Genomic DNA, 19,491 nt, shown 5'->3' with positions numbered 1-19,491 from the left:
TTTATTTGTTTTACCTGGAAGCAACGAAAAACCTCCGGGGTAAGAAAAACCTTGAATTTTCTCCCTTAAAGTGGCTGTGTGTTGTGTTTCTTTTTTTGTTAGATTTTCCGTGAAGGCAATCAATTTTACCATCTTAGGGCTAGGGCCCTACCAAAAAATTTCAGCCCAGAAATTTATTTTTTTTGGGGGGGGGGTGCTACCCCTTGAATCTGCCTTTGGTTTTCATTGGACCTTAGCCTGCTCAAAGTAATCTGGAGCTGTAAGTTTGCTTTCGTGAAGGTGCGATCTTGAAGTTGTTCTTATTCTGTTTTGGAAAGAGAATCCCTCCTTGGCTGGCAATCTGGAAACGTGGATAATCAGAGCAATTTTGGTCAATTTTTACCAGTTGGGGTATAGTTTGGTGAAAGTGTGTATGAGGACATGGCAAGCCATGCTGAAATGTCATCCACCATATCCATAAAGTGCCATTATCATTGACACCACATCATCACCAAGTACAAGACCTATATTTGACTTTGATGTTAAGAGTGCATTAAAATAGATAAGAATAATAAAATACAAGATTAAAAAATATCTCAATGATTTTTTTGGACAGGCAACAGTTTTGTTTGTCAGCTTTTGAGGTGTGTTTTTATAACTAACTTATGACTGGCGAATAAAAAAAGTTTTACTATATAGCCAACTTTAAAATCACACTTTACAGAAATAAAATGAATGTAGTTCCATGTTTTCCATATGATACTTGTGTTGAAACGCGACACGATAAAATCACCGATTAGTGATCTACTGCATTCAATGATTTAGCCTTTTTTCACTTCTGCCGGACTTTTTGGTCAGGCATGACCGGTATTTTTCCTTCTTTGGTGATCTTGTCGATCTTGTCAACCCACAGTAAGAGATGTGTTTTATATATCAGTGAAATGCGGGAATTCTCTTTGGGATAACCCTGGAAAAGGAAAAGAACACTGAGCTGTAGCAGACAGTGTTATTATGGTGCTTGAAACAATGCCAGACAGAACTCCTCAGCCTTTGGAAGAAAGTGAATAGAAAAGATCTAAGGAAAGGCAACAGGTGAAAACACAAAGTGATAGGCAGAGGAATAAAAGTAGAATGTATATTGGTGCCTCCTTTTAAAGGGGTTATTTAATGAAAATGTTTTAAGCCATTAATTCATTTTTGGTAAGACCCTTGACTTCCCCTGACTCACCCTTTTTGCTTTGCTTTGCTTTTTGATTATCAACCATGATACAAGTTTTACAATCATCTCCGGTATGTAGGCATCAGTACAGACAAGATGCCAGTGCTTTGGAAAAAGTGATCTTTATAAATATCTAACCTATATATGCAAAACTGCTCTGTAGAGATTGACTGTAAAAATATTTTTTTTACATTTATAGATTACTATTTATGATGCAAGTTTCACACTGTTCACCAGTTTCAATTTGACTTTAGACACAGCTAGATCTCTGCCCCCAGATGCTAATCCTAATGAAGCCCACCAAGCCTCTATCTGAAATTAACCATCTCCTATCTAATGCTTAAACCTATCTATTTTTGAAGGTATGCTTAAATTTACTCATATCTAACTGCTGTATCCTGGCTGAAGTAGCATGTTTAAGAGCAGTCACATAATCTGACAGGCCCCAAATTTTGGTGTAACACAGACTACTCATCAAAGTGGTTAATCAGAATTACTGACTGGACATTGTTGGTTAAGCTACAGTGCCTTGCAAAAATATTTAGCCCCCTTGACAGTCATCACTAATTTCTGGATTATAAAAGCTACTCGGACATCTGTTCCTGAACAATATTATTTCTGTGAACCCATAAGCTCTAACAGCATGTTCCCAAAGCCAAAATAAGTTATGTTTTGCTGACTTTTTGTTAATGAATGAAAAACTTGCATTAGTATTCAAGCCCTAGTGCTCTGAAAGCTCCAAGTTTACACAAAGGACAAATTATTCCTAAAACAAACTCAGGTTAACACAATTGGACACAATTAGTGTGCGCCTGTAAGATATTAAAGTAATGGTCTTGTTTACGGGTATAAAAAGCACTCTGTTTAAAGTTCATTAGCAGGACGTGAACTCCATCAGAAAATGAATACAAGGGCGTCCAGGTAGTGTAGTGGTCTATTATGTTGCCTACCAACACGGGGATCATCTATTCGAATGCCCGTGTTACCTCTGGCTTGGTCAGGTGTCCCTACGGACATAATTGGCCGTGTCTCCAGTTGGAGGCCAGATGTGGGTATGTGCCCTGGTCACCGCACTAGCGCCTCCTCTGGTTGGTCGGGGTGCCTGTTCGGGGGGGAGGGGGAACTGGGGGGAATAGCGTGATCTTCTCACGTGCTACATCCCCCTGGTGAAACTCCTCACTGTCAGGTGAAAAGAAGCAGCTGGCGACTCCACATGTATCGGAGGAGGCATGTGGTAGTCTGCAGCCCTCCCCGGATCAGCAGAGGGGGTGGAGTAGCGACCAGGATGGCTCGGAAAATAAGGTAATTGGCCAATTACAATTCGGGAGAAAAAGGGGGGGGATCCCCCCCCCAAAAAAGAAAGACAAAGGAGAATAATACTGAAGTAAAAGACAAATCGATTAAAATGCAGAAGGCTGGAAAGGGATACAAAACAATATCCAAGTGTTTGGATGTCCCACAGAACACTTGAATCTATTGTCAGAAAGTGGAAGCTGTATCACACCACCCAGAAGCTTAGTAGGACAGGCCATCCCTCAAAGCTAAGTGTCCGAGCAAGACGTGGGCTGGTGAAGAAAGCCACAGATGATCCTACAGTAACTTTGAAGGAGCTCTAGAGGCCAGTGGCTGAACTGGGGTAAATGTGCATGAGTCAACCATATCACAGGCTCTCAATAAATCTGGCCTGTATGGGAGGGTGGCAAGAAAGAAGCCGTTGCTCAAAACTATGCATATAAAAGCACGCTTGGAGTTTGCTACCAAGCATGAGACAGACCCAGTTAGGATGTGGGTAAAGGTTTTGTGGTCAGATGAAACGAAAGTTGAACTTTTTGGTCAAAACTTGAAAGCATTATGTGTGGCGCAGACCTAACACTGCTCATGCCCTAAAAAAACACCCTCCCTGTAGTGAAACATAGTGGCGGCAGCATATTGCTATGGGGTTGCTTTTCATCTGCAGGCACTGGGAACCTTGTTCAAATTGAGGGAAGAATGGATGGAGCTAAATACAGGGAAATATTGGAAGAAAACCTGTTGCAGTCTGCCATAAAACTGAAGCTTGGGAGAAGGTTCACCTTCCGGCAGAACAATGATCCTGAGCACAAGGCTAAAGCAACAATAGCATGGCTCAGCAACAAAAAGGTGAGCGTTTTAGAGTGGCCAAGTCAAAGTCCGGACCTCATCCCCCTTGAAAATCTGTGGCACAGACTGAAAATCGCAGTCCAGAGGCACCATCCCACCAACAAGACCTGTACAAATTCTGCCAAGACAAATGGGCAAAATTTTCACCAGAAGACTGTGCCAAGCTTGTACATACTTACCCCAAGAGAATCATGGCTGTTATTGCAGCAAAAAGGTACTCTACAAAGTATTGATATGTGGGGGTTGAATACTTGCAAGTGCTATATTTTAGTTTTTAATTTATTTTAAAAAAGTCAGTAAAACATAACTTCTTTTGGCTTTGAGAACATGCTGTTAGAGCTTATGGGTTCAAAAAAATAATATTGTTCAGGAACATATTTGTGTATATCTTTTATAATCTAGAATTTAGTGATGACTGTCAAGGGGGTTGAATACTTTTGCAAGGCACTGTATATGTCAGTCAAATTGGCCTCATTAATATTTGTGATGGAAGGACAAATTTGCTCAAACAGGATGAGCTAGGAGTCTCTCAAAGCAGCTTGTAAAGCCCCTAAATGACCGATAAAAGGGATACATCTGATGTTTTTCGTTTTTGGATTTTGACTTTTTTTTTTTTACAAAATTGCAATTATTGCATAACCTCTAACATAGTGTAGGCATGTGAAGGTGTAGCAAGACCTCTAAGCAGATGCAGGCATGGCTGTTTTTTTTGTTTGTTTTTTTTTTTTTTTACTGGACAGGTACAGTAATATCTTCAGAAGCCAATTGCTTTTTCTAATTGCACTTAATATTAGATGACTGTATATATGCAGTAACCACTGCTGTGTTGTTGGCTGCATAATTATCTCAGAAAAGCTGACCATTTTGCTGTTAGTGGATTTTTACCGAGAGTCACAATATAGCTAAGTTGTTAGCTCAGCAGTTTTTGTAGTGTTCTCAAACATTGTGTCGGTCGTAAATTACATGTATATATTGGGAAGGTAAACGCACCTCTATTTTCTAGGTGCCAAGTACTACAAGTGTCATTTATAGGTCAGGATAAATTCCTGCACACTGGCTGCTTCCTTGTATTCGAATTATTCAGGACAACTCTGCTGGGATACTACTGTGCAGCTATTTAGCCTAGAAACATTGCTCTTTGCTAAATAAACTCCCAACATGAAGGAGCAACTCTCTTTGTTTTTATCTCAAACAGCAATTTCAAATTCAGCCATTTCTAATTATTTCTTATGAGGTTTGAGAATTGTATATTGATTTAACTGTAGAGAAGTATAACTTACAGATTAAAAAAAAATACTTGACAAACATTACTTGGCTTGTAGACATTATTTGTGCCAAACTTGTATCTTCATTCCACTAGCAGAGGAGGAAAATTATGTTGTCATCTATATGTTGGTCATTCTAAATACTGGGCTGATCTTACAACTTTGTTTGCATGCAACTGATGTTTAAATCTTGACGTCACTAAAATTGACACCAAAGGATTTATGGGTGATTTTAGTCAAACCGTGGTGCAGTTACCTCTTGTGGCCACAGAAATTAAGCATAAAATTTACATTGTGGACCTTGAAGTCAAAATCTTACATGTTGTAAGAAGGAAGCCTTTATCATAACTAAGTATCCAAGCAAGAGCATCCAAGTGTTCTCTGTGCTGGTACTGTCAGTGGAACTGCATATGGGACCCATAGAGGAAGGCATCAAGATAAAATCCCTCACCTCACAAACCAAAAATGTTTACTAATTGTTTTGTGTGCTGCAAAAGCGTGCAAAATGATTCGTGAACAAAAAAAACAAAAACAAAACAAAAGACAAAAAGAAAAAACAAGGAAATAAGCCTAGATGTTGATTCTAAATCATTGCCAAAACTTGTGTTTTTTTCTCCTCTGTAAGCGTCATGCAGCTGTATGAGGGTGTGTTTTTTTTTTCTTCTGTGCGTTGGTATGGGGAGGCCAGAGCCTGCCACAATACACTCCTTGTGCTGTGTGGGCAAGTAGAGCCTGGTTCAACTCCTGTCACACAGTTGCTCGCGACATTTGTCCTGCCATTTGTCTTGACCTCCTCAACCTGTCTGCTGATTCTGAGACTTGAGCTTATCTGCCCTATGGATTATCCCAGGAGGATATGTTCTCACTGGATAGCCATAGTCCCAGTCTTCTTTGTTCTTTAAGAAATTGGCTACAGTCTGATATGTATCTCTACACAATGACATTTTGAGACAACAATTTACATTGTAGGGCTGGTTTGCCTTACCAGTTTTAGTTTTTTTCTTAAGCATACTAGTTTGAATCCATATTAAGAGTATTCTGGGGAAGTGCATTCCTTTGCTTCATTGGCAACAGATGTAGAGGAGGACATTTTTTTCTAAGCTGAACCTTTTGGAGTGTCTAAAAACGGTGTGCTGTGGAGTGTAGGGCAGCTGTTTTGACTATGTAAGACTTAAATAGACTTCATGAGAGAGCTAATGTCAGGCCTGCGGTTGCAGCGTCAGAAGGCCTGTCTGTACCACACGACTGCAGACAGATAAGGAGCTGTCAGCATTGGCAACAGCTGCCCCATCCACAGCTATCAAGCTGCCTTGCTGTGTTGTGACAAAAGTCCCAGATATGGTGGAGTATCCAAAAATGATAGATGTTGGTACCTTAGGTGCTGGTAGCCTTATGGTGAAAGTGCTTTCTGACCTGAAAGTTGTTTGTTTCCATCCCAGGACCATTGGGGTAGATTTGAGTGGCGAAAAATAACACCAAACCCTTTCCCTTCCCTTAAAGACCAAATGAAATGGAAAAATTTATTTTACTCCATGTTAGTTTTCATTTCTCATGTCTTATCATTTTGTGCCAAAAAAAATCACAAAAAACATTGCTCTTTAATTTGCATCTAAAGAATCCTGTGTTTTCTGTCCCTGGAAAAGCGGTCAGGTTCATAGTTGCATCTCTTTACACATGAAGGGATGTGCCCCCGAGCACTGGTATCATATGGGCTCTAGTTCTAAATTATGAAAGACCAGAGTATTGATAAGTTCTGATGTTAACGGTTATGCTATAGGTATTGGAGAAGTTAGAGATTTCCTGATAATTTGTGCTGCATAAATATCGCGACGAGTATTTTGCAGCTTTATTTCTCTGATGCTGTTTATAACGGAGCTTTTCCCTATTCCCGAGATGGACATGAAATATCCAGATCTCTTTCCTTAGCCACTTTTCCATACACGTGATGGCTTGGCTTGACTCGGTTTGACTCTGCTTGTCAGCCCAGTGCGGCTGGGATTTGCATTTCCATTACAACAGGGCAACCCACCCATCTATAACTGATGCCGTGCTTATCTTGAGTCAGTGATGTTTAAAAGTTGTACCCTATTTTTGATGATGATTAAAAGCAGTGCCCTCTTTAGCACCGTTTACTATTGCACTGTGCAACAGTTGTTGGTAGCCAGCCACTTTATCACCATGGATTTTCAGGCTGTTGTTACGATTCTGCTTGGCATCTACCACTTATTGCTTGAAAAACAGAGACATGATAAAGAAATGAATCTAGAAGAGGCGAAACCCATCTGATGTCACCGCAACCTGCTTGGAAGTGGGTCTGGCGTGCTTTGGCCCAACTCCGGAGATGGTCTATCTTGGGCCCAACTCGACGTGTTTAAACTGGTAATGGAAACGTAAATCAATGCGGCATGGTTTGACTTGGCGCTGCCAAAAATGCCAATGGAAAAACCCTACTTCTGTCCTCCAGAGACTGTCCTGGGGCAGGAACCTGCTGCCCTGTCCTCTCACATATTCAGAAAGTGAGTGAAAATGGCAGCCAGAACAAAATGTACTAAAATGTGGTTGCACTTTACTAGGGTAAATGCAGATATTGCTTGTTGCCACAAGTGCAACAGCACGTTTGCCTGCAAAGGAGGGACACAAGCAAACTTGCAAAACATTTATCTAAAGTACACAACAGAGTGGATGGAGTATGTTAGATTACCTTGCTAGCTGTTCATCACTGCCTTTCCCATCTAATGCAGGGATGATATTAGCCTAAAGGAGTGTTTTGACTTAAATACATATTAATAAGTACAAATTACTTTGCCAGGGGTAATTTATATATAAATCTACATATATGTTCATTAGATGCAATACATTTCTCAATGTTATGAAACCCTTTGGTGTGCTACTCAGAAGTATATGGCTAGCTACAGGTAATGTTAGCTCGCCCACAGTTAGGCAAGTCAATTTTATTTGTATAGCCCAATATCACAAATTACGAATTTGCCTCCGGAGGCGTTACAGCAATACAACATTCTGTCCTTAGACCCTTGCATCGGATAAGGAACAACTCGCTAAAAACAAGAAAACCTTTAACAGGGAGAAAAAATAGGAAGAAACCTCAGGGAGAGCAACAGAGGAAGGCTCTCTCTCCTAAAATGGACAGACTTGGAATGGCTGTTGTGTGTACAGAAAACACACAATTCATCGAATACAACAATGAAAGAGGATAACAGAATTATAATGGAATTATAAAATATATGAAGACTATGATGAGGACACCAAGCAGTATCCAGATGCCACCGGAACAGCCGAGGACCTGAGCCATGTGACCACCATCACCATGTAGACCTGACAGGACAGATTACACATGCACACAGGGGAGACACATCACACCATTCACATACAGGGGAGAAGAGACAAGAAAAGACATAAGTCACACATCGAAATGAGAGAAGGATATAACATTGAAACAGGATAACAAAATTATATGGATTTATAAGATGTATATAAAGATTGTGATGAGAAGGATGCCGAGTAGTGTCCAGGTGGTGATTGCCATCAGCATGGAGACCAACGGAGCTATTTAGTGACATAATTTATGATTGTGCTGGTTGTGAGCAGCTCCTGGTTATGCATGTGTGCGTCTTTATGATTGAGAAGCATGGCAATGCTATAAAAAAGGCTGTGCCTGTTCATCTACATTCCCTATATAGATTAAGGTTATTAAAAAGTCCCTCTGTTTTTGTCAGAGGTGTTGTTCAAGTTTTCTTATTGTTTATGGTAATTTCAAGTACTGTAATTTGCTAATTTTGGTCTGATTCTTGAGAAAAGTATATATACACATGATAATGAATTTTGTTGATGAATAAAATGTTCTTTGTATCAACAAAGAGGTGTTTAAAAAAACAATTGTTTGAAAGCCGATCTCAAATTCGGTTGCTGCAAAAGATTCCATCATTCAACCTTGCACGGACAAACAGAAGACGTGAACAGCCTTGTCAGCCTTCTTTCCTTTCCCAAGCTGCCCCCCTCCCCCTCCACTTTACATACTTGTCTGTATGTAGCTGTATCTATCAGTTGGAGGGCCTGTCAGACAGGTAGCTTGTACTCTTGGAGCTTGACAGTTTTGTAACTGGCGACAGAGCGCTCCCATCAGGAAACCTAAGCCTCCTTCTTGTCGAGGTTTAGCAGCTGAGATGCACTGTGAGAGGGGAAGTTGAGCTAACATTAGCCCTAAGAGCTTTGCCTGTTGAAGGAAGGACATTAAGCTGAGCTGGCACAAGGCCAGCACAGACCGGGGAGTCTCCTATCACATGTGTTTGTTTGGGTGCAATCTCAAATACGATGTGCCCTGTACCGGGAGGCTGTCAGCCAACGGAACTGCACTGAAACTTGGCCAACCTCATTAATATGGATGCTATGTCTGTTTGTCTTGGGACAGCCTCTGCTTACAGGGTTTTACATTCAGGCGGGAAATGTATACCTTGGATACTCTCTTGTGGAGCCACAGAACATAGAAATCTGGATTGTGGCGGGGCCATGAGTCGTTGACTTTGTTTCATTCACTACCACTCAGCAACCCCTACTGATATTTATTAGTCATATTATGCTTCAGGAAGGCCAAAATATTACACACGGTATACTTGATATTCTGAAGGACTCCATACTGGTTAAGCCAAATGACATTTATTAGAAAGTATATCTAGTAAGATATAATTCTGATTTCTGTTGTAGAAAATCTTTCTTAACTTGTGACTTCCTTGGTAACAAGATGCCCTGTTCAGTCGTGGGATGTGCTCTAAGCTCTATTTCTTGAGATTTTTACAGTACTCTACTGAAAATTGACCTAAATATGAGTGGATTTTAAAGGGGTTAACTAGCTGGCATGATGGGGCATTTTCTCGCGGAGGTTGTAATCCCTGGGATTTAGATGGTGGAGGGGGGGCACTGCTCACTGTTTGGCCATTTGCACTGGTTAGCTGCTCTTTTAAAAATCCCACCGAGTTGACAGCTTTCATGTGCCTATGCTCCCTCCCAAGGATAAATGAAAACAGCCCACCTAAAGTACTAGTTAAATTGAATTTATTTCTAAAACACTTTTAACACATATCACAGAGTGCTACAGTTCACATAGTCACTGCTTTCAAACAGTGACTATGTGAACTGATGGCTGGGATAGAAACATTCCTTGTGATGGGACAGAAGCAGCTGTTTGTGTGTGGTGCTGCTCCATATGCATGTTTAAGTAACACCCCCTCTTCCCTACATTTCCTGGTTGAAGCTGTAAAGACGACTGTGTTCTTATTCAAGTCGCTTGGTGTTTTTATTCAAGTCACCAGGTCAAGTAAGGGTTAAAGGAAATAGGGAAACTTGTCTCTGCTGCTCTCTGTGCAAGGAGGTCACTGGTTTCCCTTGGCTCTCCCTGTGAGTGGGAAAGCTCCTCTGTCACTCTTTGGCAGGGACTTATGGTGGCAGAGTGTTTGCCGGGCGTACCACTCTGTCAGAGGAAGTGGGACAGATGTTAGTGGAATGTCAGGTTTAAACATGGATGCATAGTGGAATGTACTACGCACATATGGGCAGCCCACAATGACAGCAGTGCCGTTGGCATCTTGCAGAGGAGAAGCTGGGAGTGGATTGTTTTTCCCCTGATAGCTGCTGCTCCTCTCTCAACCCAAATTGCTGGGGGATCCAGCATGGGGCTGTGCGATAACAGTCTCGATGTTCCACAGCATGATAGCCTGACTGTCTAGGGTACAGTGTATCTAGCAGATAAGTCTGTGATGTTGATGTTTTGTTTCCAATTTAGGGTGTGATATCATTAGAGGATATAGCCATAAGGTCTGCTTGTCCTCTAGATAACAATAGAATATGTTTTAATGATTGCATTTTTTTATTTTTTTTAGGAAAAAGGAAATCATTGATTCAAAAATAAGTATGTTTACACGCTTTCAGTTCTATGGTTTTATGTATTAGGACATGGCATTCCCTCATGTAGTCCTCTACAAGCTCTACCAGTAGATGAACCTAACTTCATGTGACAACTAGCAGAAAACCAATTGTAAGTTGTAATTTAGTCTGCCAAAATTGAGCTGACATGCAGAGGCCATTTGTGAAAATGCAACTACATCTCATGATTCAGTTGCATATTTATAAAGCCTCTTTTTTTTGGGGGGGGGGGTTCTTCCCCATTTGTACTTAGCCAGTAACCCATTTTCCAAGCCGTCCCGATTGCTGCTCCACCCCCTCTGCCAAACAGGGGATGGCTGCAGACTACCATGTCTCCTCCGATACATGTGGAGTCGCCAGGCGCTTCTTTTCACCTGACAGTGAGGCGTTTCATCAGGGGGACGTAGCATGTGGGAGGATCATGCTATTCCCCCCAGTTCCCCTCCCCCCCGAACAGGCGCCCCGACTGACCAGAGGAGGTGCTAGTGCAGCAACCAGGACACATACCCACATCCGGCTTCCCACCGGCTGACATGGCCAATTGTGTCTGTAGGGATGCCCGACCAAGCCGGAGGTTATATGGGGATTCAAGCTAGCGATCCCCGTGTTGGTAGGCAACGGAATAGACCGCTACACTACCTGGATGCCATTATCAAGCCTCTTTGAGTGAAATTTTGGTCTTAAGTGAAAGATGAAAGTAAAAATCCCTCAAGTTTTACTCATTTTTAAACTTGAAATTCAAAACTAATAATCAAATTTCTCCGACCTCTGAAATGCAAGTTTCAAACAACCCCAGACCTCACAGGGCATGACTTTTAAGGTTGTCAGAGAGACCGGATTTTTTTCACAGGACATTTACTCAATGCATACCGTCTGTATATAATGGGCATTTTCTCAAAATACAACAAAAAGGTGTTAAAAGAAAGTTACGTACAGCAGCTTTAAAGCCATGTGCACTAGCGTTATTAATGCATTCAGTAGTAAGTAAGCACTCGTTTTTAGCCTATCTCTGCCTACTTGAATTTTTTTTAAAAAGTTGTAGATGTACAGTGATGGTGGTATGTGTGGGTGTGTTTGTGTGTGTGTGTGTGGGGGGGGTGGTTGCCCTATTATAGCAAGACACCATGCCCCAGCTTCTCACAAGTCTTAAGAGAGCTGGCTAATACCAGATGCGCCTTTCTACCAAAGTAAAATTCCCCTTTAATTCTGACAATGTGTATGACAATGCAAAATTAGCTAAACAATGTTACTGAAACCTCGTTCTCCATCGTATCGAGATAGTCTCTTAACTTGGAGAATCATGATTACATATGTAACCTAGCGTTTGTCTTCGTTGAGATTGATAGCTACACAGATGTTAGTTAACACAGTTCTTGCTTTGTGTGGGCTAATTAATATTAGAAAATCATGAAATGATTCAGGCTAACTTGTTTGGGTACAAATAAAACACAGTTAATCTGTTCAATCTCCATCTAACTTCACACATAGAAGCGGTGTCTCCTCTGCACAGTGACGGTTAACTTGAGAGTTGCGGCTCGCTCTTCGGCTGGGACAGTGCCTTTCCAGACACAATGGGTTGCTTATGATATAGTGCCACTTTAGATTGATGCCACCATTACAATGACTAATGACATTCCACCACACCAACAGTAGTTTATGGTCTGAGCACAATAATAGTATTTCGGCACCCAAAATTTGAGAAAAGCAGCTAGCTGCCTTTGAATTCTCTATGCAGGAAAAACCTTGATTAAACAGGCAATTCAGAAGGGATTGATTATAACCTTTTTCCCATTTTGACTGTAATCTGTTTTTCCCTCAAAACTGCCATATGATGCATCTCATGTGTTGTTGACTTTATCATAAAGGCAATCAGCTCTGCCATCCCAGGCCCATACCATATTTTTAGCTCAAAAAGTGTAAAAGGGGGGGAAAAAAGGTTTATTACTCCTTTCAACCAGTAACAAATATTGTTAGTTTTTTTTTATTCTAATGCATTTTTTCCATTGTATTATAGTTTTAGAGTTGAGAAGTGTTATACTTGCATTTTCAGCTGGACTTTCAGCTGGGATTGGAACATACCCCTACAGTGAAGGGAGGGGGTCCTTTACCTACTAGGGCATGTTTGAATGGAAATCCACTTTATTTAGGGCGGGGGAAAAAGAGCAACCTTTAGAGCTTAACCCATTTTTCCTGTTTGACTCGATGGTAACCTTCTATTTTGTGTCTTTCCCCTTTCCTCCCCTAGGAAATGACCTAGAGGCCTTACAGATACATTTGTGCTTTTGTTGCTCTAATCGGCGTGTGCAGAGCACATCGAGATCAAGAAGCACACTTGTTTCCGCGGTGAGTAATAACTACCTCAGTCAGCAGAAGAGAGGGGAAATTGGGAGGCTGGTGGAGTTGCTGGACAGAAAGACAGAAAACACAGGGAGGCAGAGCCTTCAGCTGGCCACTTGCTCACTGCCTGCTGAGCCCTGTGTGGTGAAGAGGAACTGAGACGGACTGGATCTGTCTGGCCATTGCCTCACAAACTGTTCTGGTACCAGTCATTAGCCAGGAAAAGCTGAGGTCTCATCAACCTGTCAGCATTCAGACGCCTGTTATTACTTTGTTAATTATTATTTTATTTTATTTTCCTCTTTGCTGTTGACCAGTGTCTTGTTTTCGCCCAATATCATCTCTGCTTTTTGTGAACAGCTTTTAAAAGGTTTTCTATTTTTTATAAGCGGCAGACGCATACAGTTATAACTATAAATGTACTTGTATATGTATACTCCTGTCTAAAAAATAATTTCTTTTCTGCTTCCGTTTGAAGTAAAAGTAATGCACTTTGAATTTATTTTTTGGCAGTAGCTCCGAGTAGCCTGGAGTGCAAATCAAAGACAGTTTTCGACTTCTTTTCCTTCAGTCACGGTTCTTCTGTTTTAAGGTGAAAGTCGGGGAAACTGCGCTTTGTGGTCACTTCTATTTGCCTAGCTTGTCTGTTGTAATCTGCAGCAGGACTGCAAGTAAGCATCGCACTCAAGACTGTCTGTCTTTTTCAGTGCCCTCCCACCTCCTCCTTTTTTTCTGCAGCCTCTCCACAAGGCACACTGACATGAGCCTCTGGCAGGTGGAACACTGGAGCTCACTTTTTACTTAACCTGAATAGTTCCAGAACTCTCAGGTTGGGTCCTTTTTGTTTTGTAAGAAAAATAAGAGCTTGTGGCTAGTAGAAAGAAAACAAGAAGCTTCCGGTGCCGGCGCACCACTTATGTATTGTTGCAGTGCACAGGAAAGTAAAATGGACTACAAGCGGCGCTTTTTGCTAGGCGGGTCCAAGCAGAAAGTGCAACAGCACCAGCAGTACCAGATGCCTGAGCTTAGTCGCACCCTCAGTGCCCCCCTGGCCTCCTCCTGCTCTGCCACCTCACCCTTGGGCACTGGGGTGGGCATGCCTGGGGGCTGCCACCCACCTCCATCAAACACCACCACTGCGGTAGCCGACATCCAGCAGGGCATCTCCAAGTACCTGGATGCCCTCAATGTGTTCTGCAGGGCCAGCGCCTTCCTTACAGACCTGTTCAGCAGTGTGTTCCGGAGCTCTCACTACTCTAAAGCAGCTATGCAACTTAAGGACGTGCAGGAACACGTCATGGAGGCGGCCAGCCGACTCACTGCAGCAATAAAGCCTGAGATTGCCAAGATGCTGATGGAGCTGAGTGCCGGAGCTGCCAACTTCAAAGACCAGAACGACTTCAGCCTTCAGGATATGGAGGTACGTTCTCTCTAGGATTAATGTAAACACAAAAAAACATGCAAATGTATGTCAGCGCCTTTCAAAGCTTTGTCACAATATTGTGTTAACATAACCTCCTAGAGAATGACAAGCTTTGTCTCATTTCCATTGCTACCAAAATGATGGAAATGAGATAAAGCTTGCATTCTTCAATAGTTTATGCGATTCAATCCTACTTTTTGTAGGCTTGATTCCCTGAAAGAACAACTTTAGCTCACATCTGGAGGGATTAGAATGATGGACCCATCTACTTTGTCATTTTCATTGATATGTCTCTGATCTTATAGCACTGACGCTTAGATGCATTCTTTTGGGATGGCTAGTTCCATTCCATGATTCAGTGTTTCCTGGCTGTAATTGGACTCTCACGCTCAGTGTTAAGCTGGTGTCAGGAATTGAGGGCGAGGTGTGAAAAACAATGAGGACGTGAGAAAAGAACGTCCCTTATCACTCTAGATTTCTGGGCATCTTTTCACCACACCCACATTTGCTGATGGGTTGAATTTGAAACTTAATTTTCCTTATAAGAAGAGGTTGGAGTCTGGGTCATTTATTTCCTAAAAATTCCATTTTCACCTTGGAATATACATTATATGTTTGCTCTGTCTTTCTTATTCACTCTCCTTCACTCTTAACTTTCCTATCCATCTGTCTACCACTCTCTTTCTGACTATTTTCTTCATTTCTATTTTCCCAGTCTCTTTCCATTGTAACATTTCACATGCTACAATAAGATAAGAGAAGCAATACAATAAGAGGAGCAGCCTTGATTGGCAAAGATGGATAGATTAATGATTGGATGATAATTAAAATTGTGATTGCAGTCAAACTCTATCACATGAAATACTTTGCCATCAGTATCAGGTTTTATTTACAGTTGTGCGGGGCAGTGCCACTCCCAAGCGGCCGTTTGTAGGAAGCCCATCCTTCCTTGTGATTACCAGATCTGTTTAATTGTCCGCCTCTTAATACATGGCAGCAAGGCCTAACTGTGGCTCCCTTCATTGTGGATATCTGAGGTCTCCATCTGACCTTCTTGCTCGGAAGACTTAGAGAGCAAGACATCGATTTCATCCAGGTAGTGGCAAATAGGGCTGCACAGTTACTGGGCTGCACAGCTGCACATAGTGGCAAATAGGGCTGCACAGTTATAAGATTACAAATGCTACGACCCTCCTGGTCATAGCATTTGTAATCTTAATTTTGTCATTGTGAAATATGACATTGGTAATATTGAAACATTTGAATACATTTTTTATGGTTCATAGTAGTTGAGAAACTGACATAAGTTATAAAAAATACTTCGAAATGATTTAGCTCCTCAAACAGCAAAGGACACTAATTTTGAGTAATAATCAACTTCCCATTTTGGTCAGCATCAACCAGAAATAATGGAGATTATCATGTTACTGGTAATGGTGCAGGCTAGTGGCAGTGATGGGGACTTAATTCGTTGGACCAGGATACTGGAAGACTGCAGGATCTCAGTGGATGTGGCAGTGCCCAAAACAGGAAACATTTTTGTACCACAGTCAGTAAATCTGACTCCCTGTGGTCTTGGATATCCACAGATGAACATTAGAGGAAGCGCTAACTGGGAAAGTTCAGACACAGTGGCTTGGCACCCGTTTTACTCAACTTGACTTCAGCCAATGTCTGGCTGTGGGCATAAAGGGTACAATTGTTGAGGCAGAAAAATTAACGGTCAAACGCTTTGCGGAGGCCTTATTCCAGTATATTAATGTACATGTTAACATATCAAAACAAAAAAAAATGGGCACACAATTGTATAGTTAGTGATTACAAATGAAACAATCATAGTACAGTTCTTTCAAATACAGACTGCTGGCTAAGTATTTCTCATTTAGAAAGAGCAGCAGCTATATGAGATTAAGGATAGATGAGACCACAGCCACCACAAAATGAAATATTTTAGACAGATGACAAGAAACCGTTAGCAGAGCGTCTCGCTTTTTCCCCCCCTACACACTATAAACTCCTTATTATGGGATATTTTACTCAGCAGCAACTGGTACTAAATGGCATTTTAAGCTTTTCACAGATATTTCTATATCGGTGTGAATGATGAAATTTTATTGTAGTTTTTAAGATTTTTACACTTACTGTACACTTAATTGACTAAAATGAGAAGGTTTGACCACCCATCATGTTGTCATCTTGTTATAAAATATTAGCTGCACCTTCAAAAATAAAGAGCAAGAAATGCTATGCCATCTTAGAATTTACGTGTTAAAGTGGATAATCTAGTCTGCAGTGCCAGCTCATCCACTTAAACTTGTATCTTGCCTTATGGAACACAAAAGTATAGGCACAAAATCTTCAAATTGTGATTCCATATCTCAAACCAGTAATCATCTCTCTCCTAAGAATATCTGAGATCGAAAACTGTCTAATTTTTCACATTGTCAGGTAAATTACTGTATCTTTACCAAGTTAACTATCCCAGTTAACCTGTCCTTGTACACCATCAAGTACATAAGTGCCAGGAATTGCTGTGCGGCATACATGTCTAGGCGGGTCTTCCTGTACTTACAAGTCACTGAACATCTCTTACTTTCCTGGCAAAACTTTAGGGCGTTTGGCTGGTACAGTCCATCAGCACCTTCAATGGCAACTGGAAAACTCTAACTGGTGGCTGGCCACTAGGGAAGAGCAAAAATGATAGTCATGAACTGGGAATATGTGATTAAACAGTTGAGGAACGAGATGGGTTTCACATTTTTTTTGGCAATAGGCTCCATTCTGGTACTCGTGCTGGGATGCGCTCAAATTTTCATGCATCTTTTCATTTTGGCCAAAATTAGCATTTTTTTGTAGTTGGCGTTGTTGTAATGCAGACTATTTTTTATACATATTTTGATTATTCTGACTGATTGTAGTCTTAAAGTTGTTTTTGTTCCTCACCTCCACTCTTTAAGTGTCCTATGTAGCCTACGTCAGTGTGCTACCCATCTCTTTGGTGCCATAAATAACTGACTCTGATGGCCCAACATAAAAAAGTACCAGCAGCATGGGGTTATTTCATGTTTTTTTGATAAGGATAACAAATAAACTTTTTATCTAAGTTACTCTGCTGAAATATCAAGATGGGTTATTCCGTCAAAGACCCTCTCCACTACAAATATAATTTACCACCTGAAAAAACGGCCCCCTGATAAGCATGTGAGAAGGCAACATAAAGAACAAGGACTGAACTTCCCCCTCCTAACATTTTGACCTCGTCCGCAAATTTTTGGAAAAATCTTTGGAATGTTTACCTCTGGAAAGTACTAATCTTCCATTGGGCCAATCAAAAATGTCCTCCTTCTGATTGAATTTTTATTGGAAAGTATAAATCCAAATTGATTTATAGACCATTACAGGCAAAATCTTGGAATAAATGGAAAAATAAATCGGTATTTGTTTGGATGAGGGCCAAATTTTATATTGGTATTATTAACCAATAATTTTTATTGTAATGCATCCCTTTTGTAGTGGTTGATGATGGATAATGACATTGATCTTGGTTTAGTTTCTACATATGCTTAGTTTTGGATTAAGTTTACCCTTTAATCTGTCATTCAAGAGAGAACTCCAGAAACATACAACCAAAGCCTCTGGATATTCTGAATGGGAAGGGAGTTTGCTCATTTCCTGTGGAGAAAGCTTATGTCAGTTTATGGCCATTTCGTGGCTATTTGATTTGACATGACACTGTGGAATATTAACAGTGTTTAGTGGCCACACATCATTTAGTAATGTCGTCCTCAATTGTGGCATGCGTGTTGCCAAACTCGTCCATTGGAAATCCCCCTGATTTATATATATATATATATATATATATATATATATATATATATATATATATATACATACATACATGTAGTGCATCCGGAAATATTCACACCCCTTCACTTTCCCCACATTTTATGTTACAGCCTTATTCCAAAATGGATTAAATTCCTTTTTTTCTCATCAATCTACATACAATACCCCATAATGACAAAGCGAAAAAGGTTTTGTAGAAATTTTTGAAAATTTGTTAAAGATAAAAAACTGAAATATTGCATGTACATAAGTATTCACACCCCTTACTCAGTACTTGGTTGAGGCACCCTTGGCAGCGATTACAGCCCCAAGTCTTCTTGGGTATGAAGCTACAAGCTTGGCACACCTATATTTGGGGTATTTCTCCCATTCTTCTCTGCAGATCCTCTCAAGCTCTGTAAGGTTAGATGGGGAGCGTCGCTGCACAGCTATTTTCAGGTCTTTCCAGAGATGTTCAATGGGGTTCAGGTCTGGGCTCTGGCTGGGCCACTCAAGGACATTCACTGACGTGTCCCAAAGCCACTCCTTCGTTGTCTTGGCTGTGTGCTTAGGGTCGTTGTTGTGTTGAAAGGTAAACCTTCGCCCCAGTCTGAGGTCCAGAGCGCTCTGGAGCAGGTTTTCATCAAGGATCTCTCTGTACTTTGCTCCATTCATCTTTCCCTCGATCTTGACTAGTCTCCTAGTTCCTGCCGCTGAAGAACATCCCCACAGCATGATGCTGCCACCACCATGCTTCACTGTAGGGATGGTATTAGCAAGGTGATGAGAGGTGCCTGGTTTCCTCCAGATGTGACATTTGGCATTCAGGCCAAAGAGTTCAATCTTGGTTTCATCAGACCAGAGAATCTTGTTTCTCATGGTCAGAGTCCTTTAGGTGCTTTCTGGCAAACTCCAAGCGGGCTGTCATGTGCCTTTTACTGAGCAGAAGCTTCCGTCTGGCCACTCTGCCATAAAAGCCTGATTGGTGGAGTGCTGCAGAGATGGTTGTCCTTCTGGAAGGTTCTCCCATTTCCACAGAGGAACGCTGGAGCTCTGTCAGAGTGACCATCGGGTTCTTGGTCACCTCCCTGACCAAGGCCCTTCTCCCCCGATTGCTCAGTTTGGCTGGACGGCCTGCTCTAGAAAGAGTCCTGGTGATCCAAACTAATTCCATTTACGAATGATGGAGACCACTGTGCTCTTCGGGACCCTCTTTGGGACCTTCAAAGCTGTAGAAATTTTTTTTGTACCCTTCCCCAGATCTGTGCCTCGATACAATCCTGTCTTGGAGGTCCACAGACAATTCCTTTGACTTCATGGCTTGGTTTCTGCTCTGACATGCACTGACAACAGTGGGACCTTATATTGAC

General features: G+C 41.4%; 1 protein-coding gene across 1 annotated transcript in view; it reads left to right on the top strand.

Moving 5' to 3' along the window:
- The window catches only part of LOC130111078 (granule associated Rac and RHOG effector protein 1-like), a 96,479-nt gene that overhangs the window by 10,716 nt on the left and 66,272 nt on the right, over positions 1-19,491 (top strand). The window contains exon 2 of the mRNA XM_056278102.1: positions 12,782-14,293. Coding sequence (XP_056134077.1) covers positions 13,790-14,293 — 504 coding nt within the window. The 5' untranslated portion in view covers positions 12,782-13,789. The remainder of the gene's footprint in view (positions 1-12,781; positions 14,294-19,491) is intronic.

The sequence above is a fragment of the Lampris incognitus genome, chromosome 4 (assembly GCF_029633865.1).
Source record: "Lampris incognitus isolate fLamInc1 chromosome 4, fLamInc1.hap2, whole genome shotgun sequence".
Lineage (NCBI taxonomy): Eukaryota > Metazoa > Chordata > Actinopteri > Lampriformes > Lampridae > Lampris > Lampris incognitus.
Note: the sequence above shows the minus strand (reverse complement) of the source record. Positions and strands in the feature narration are given on the sequence as shown.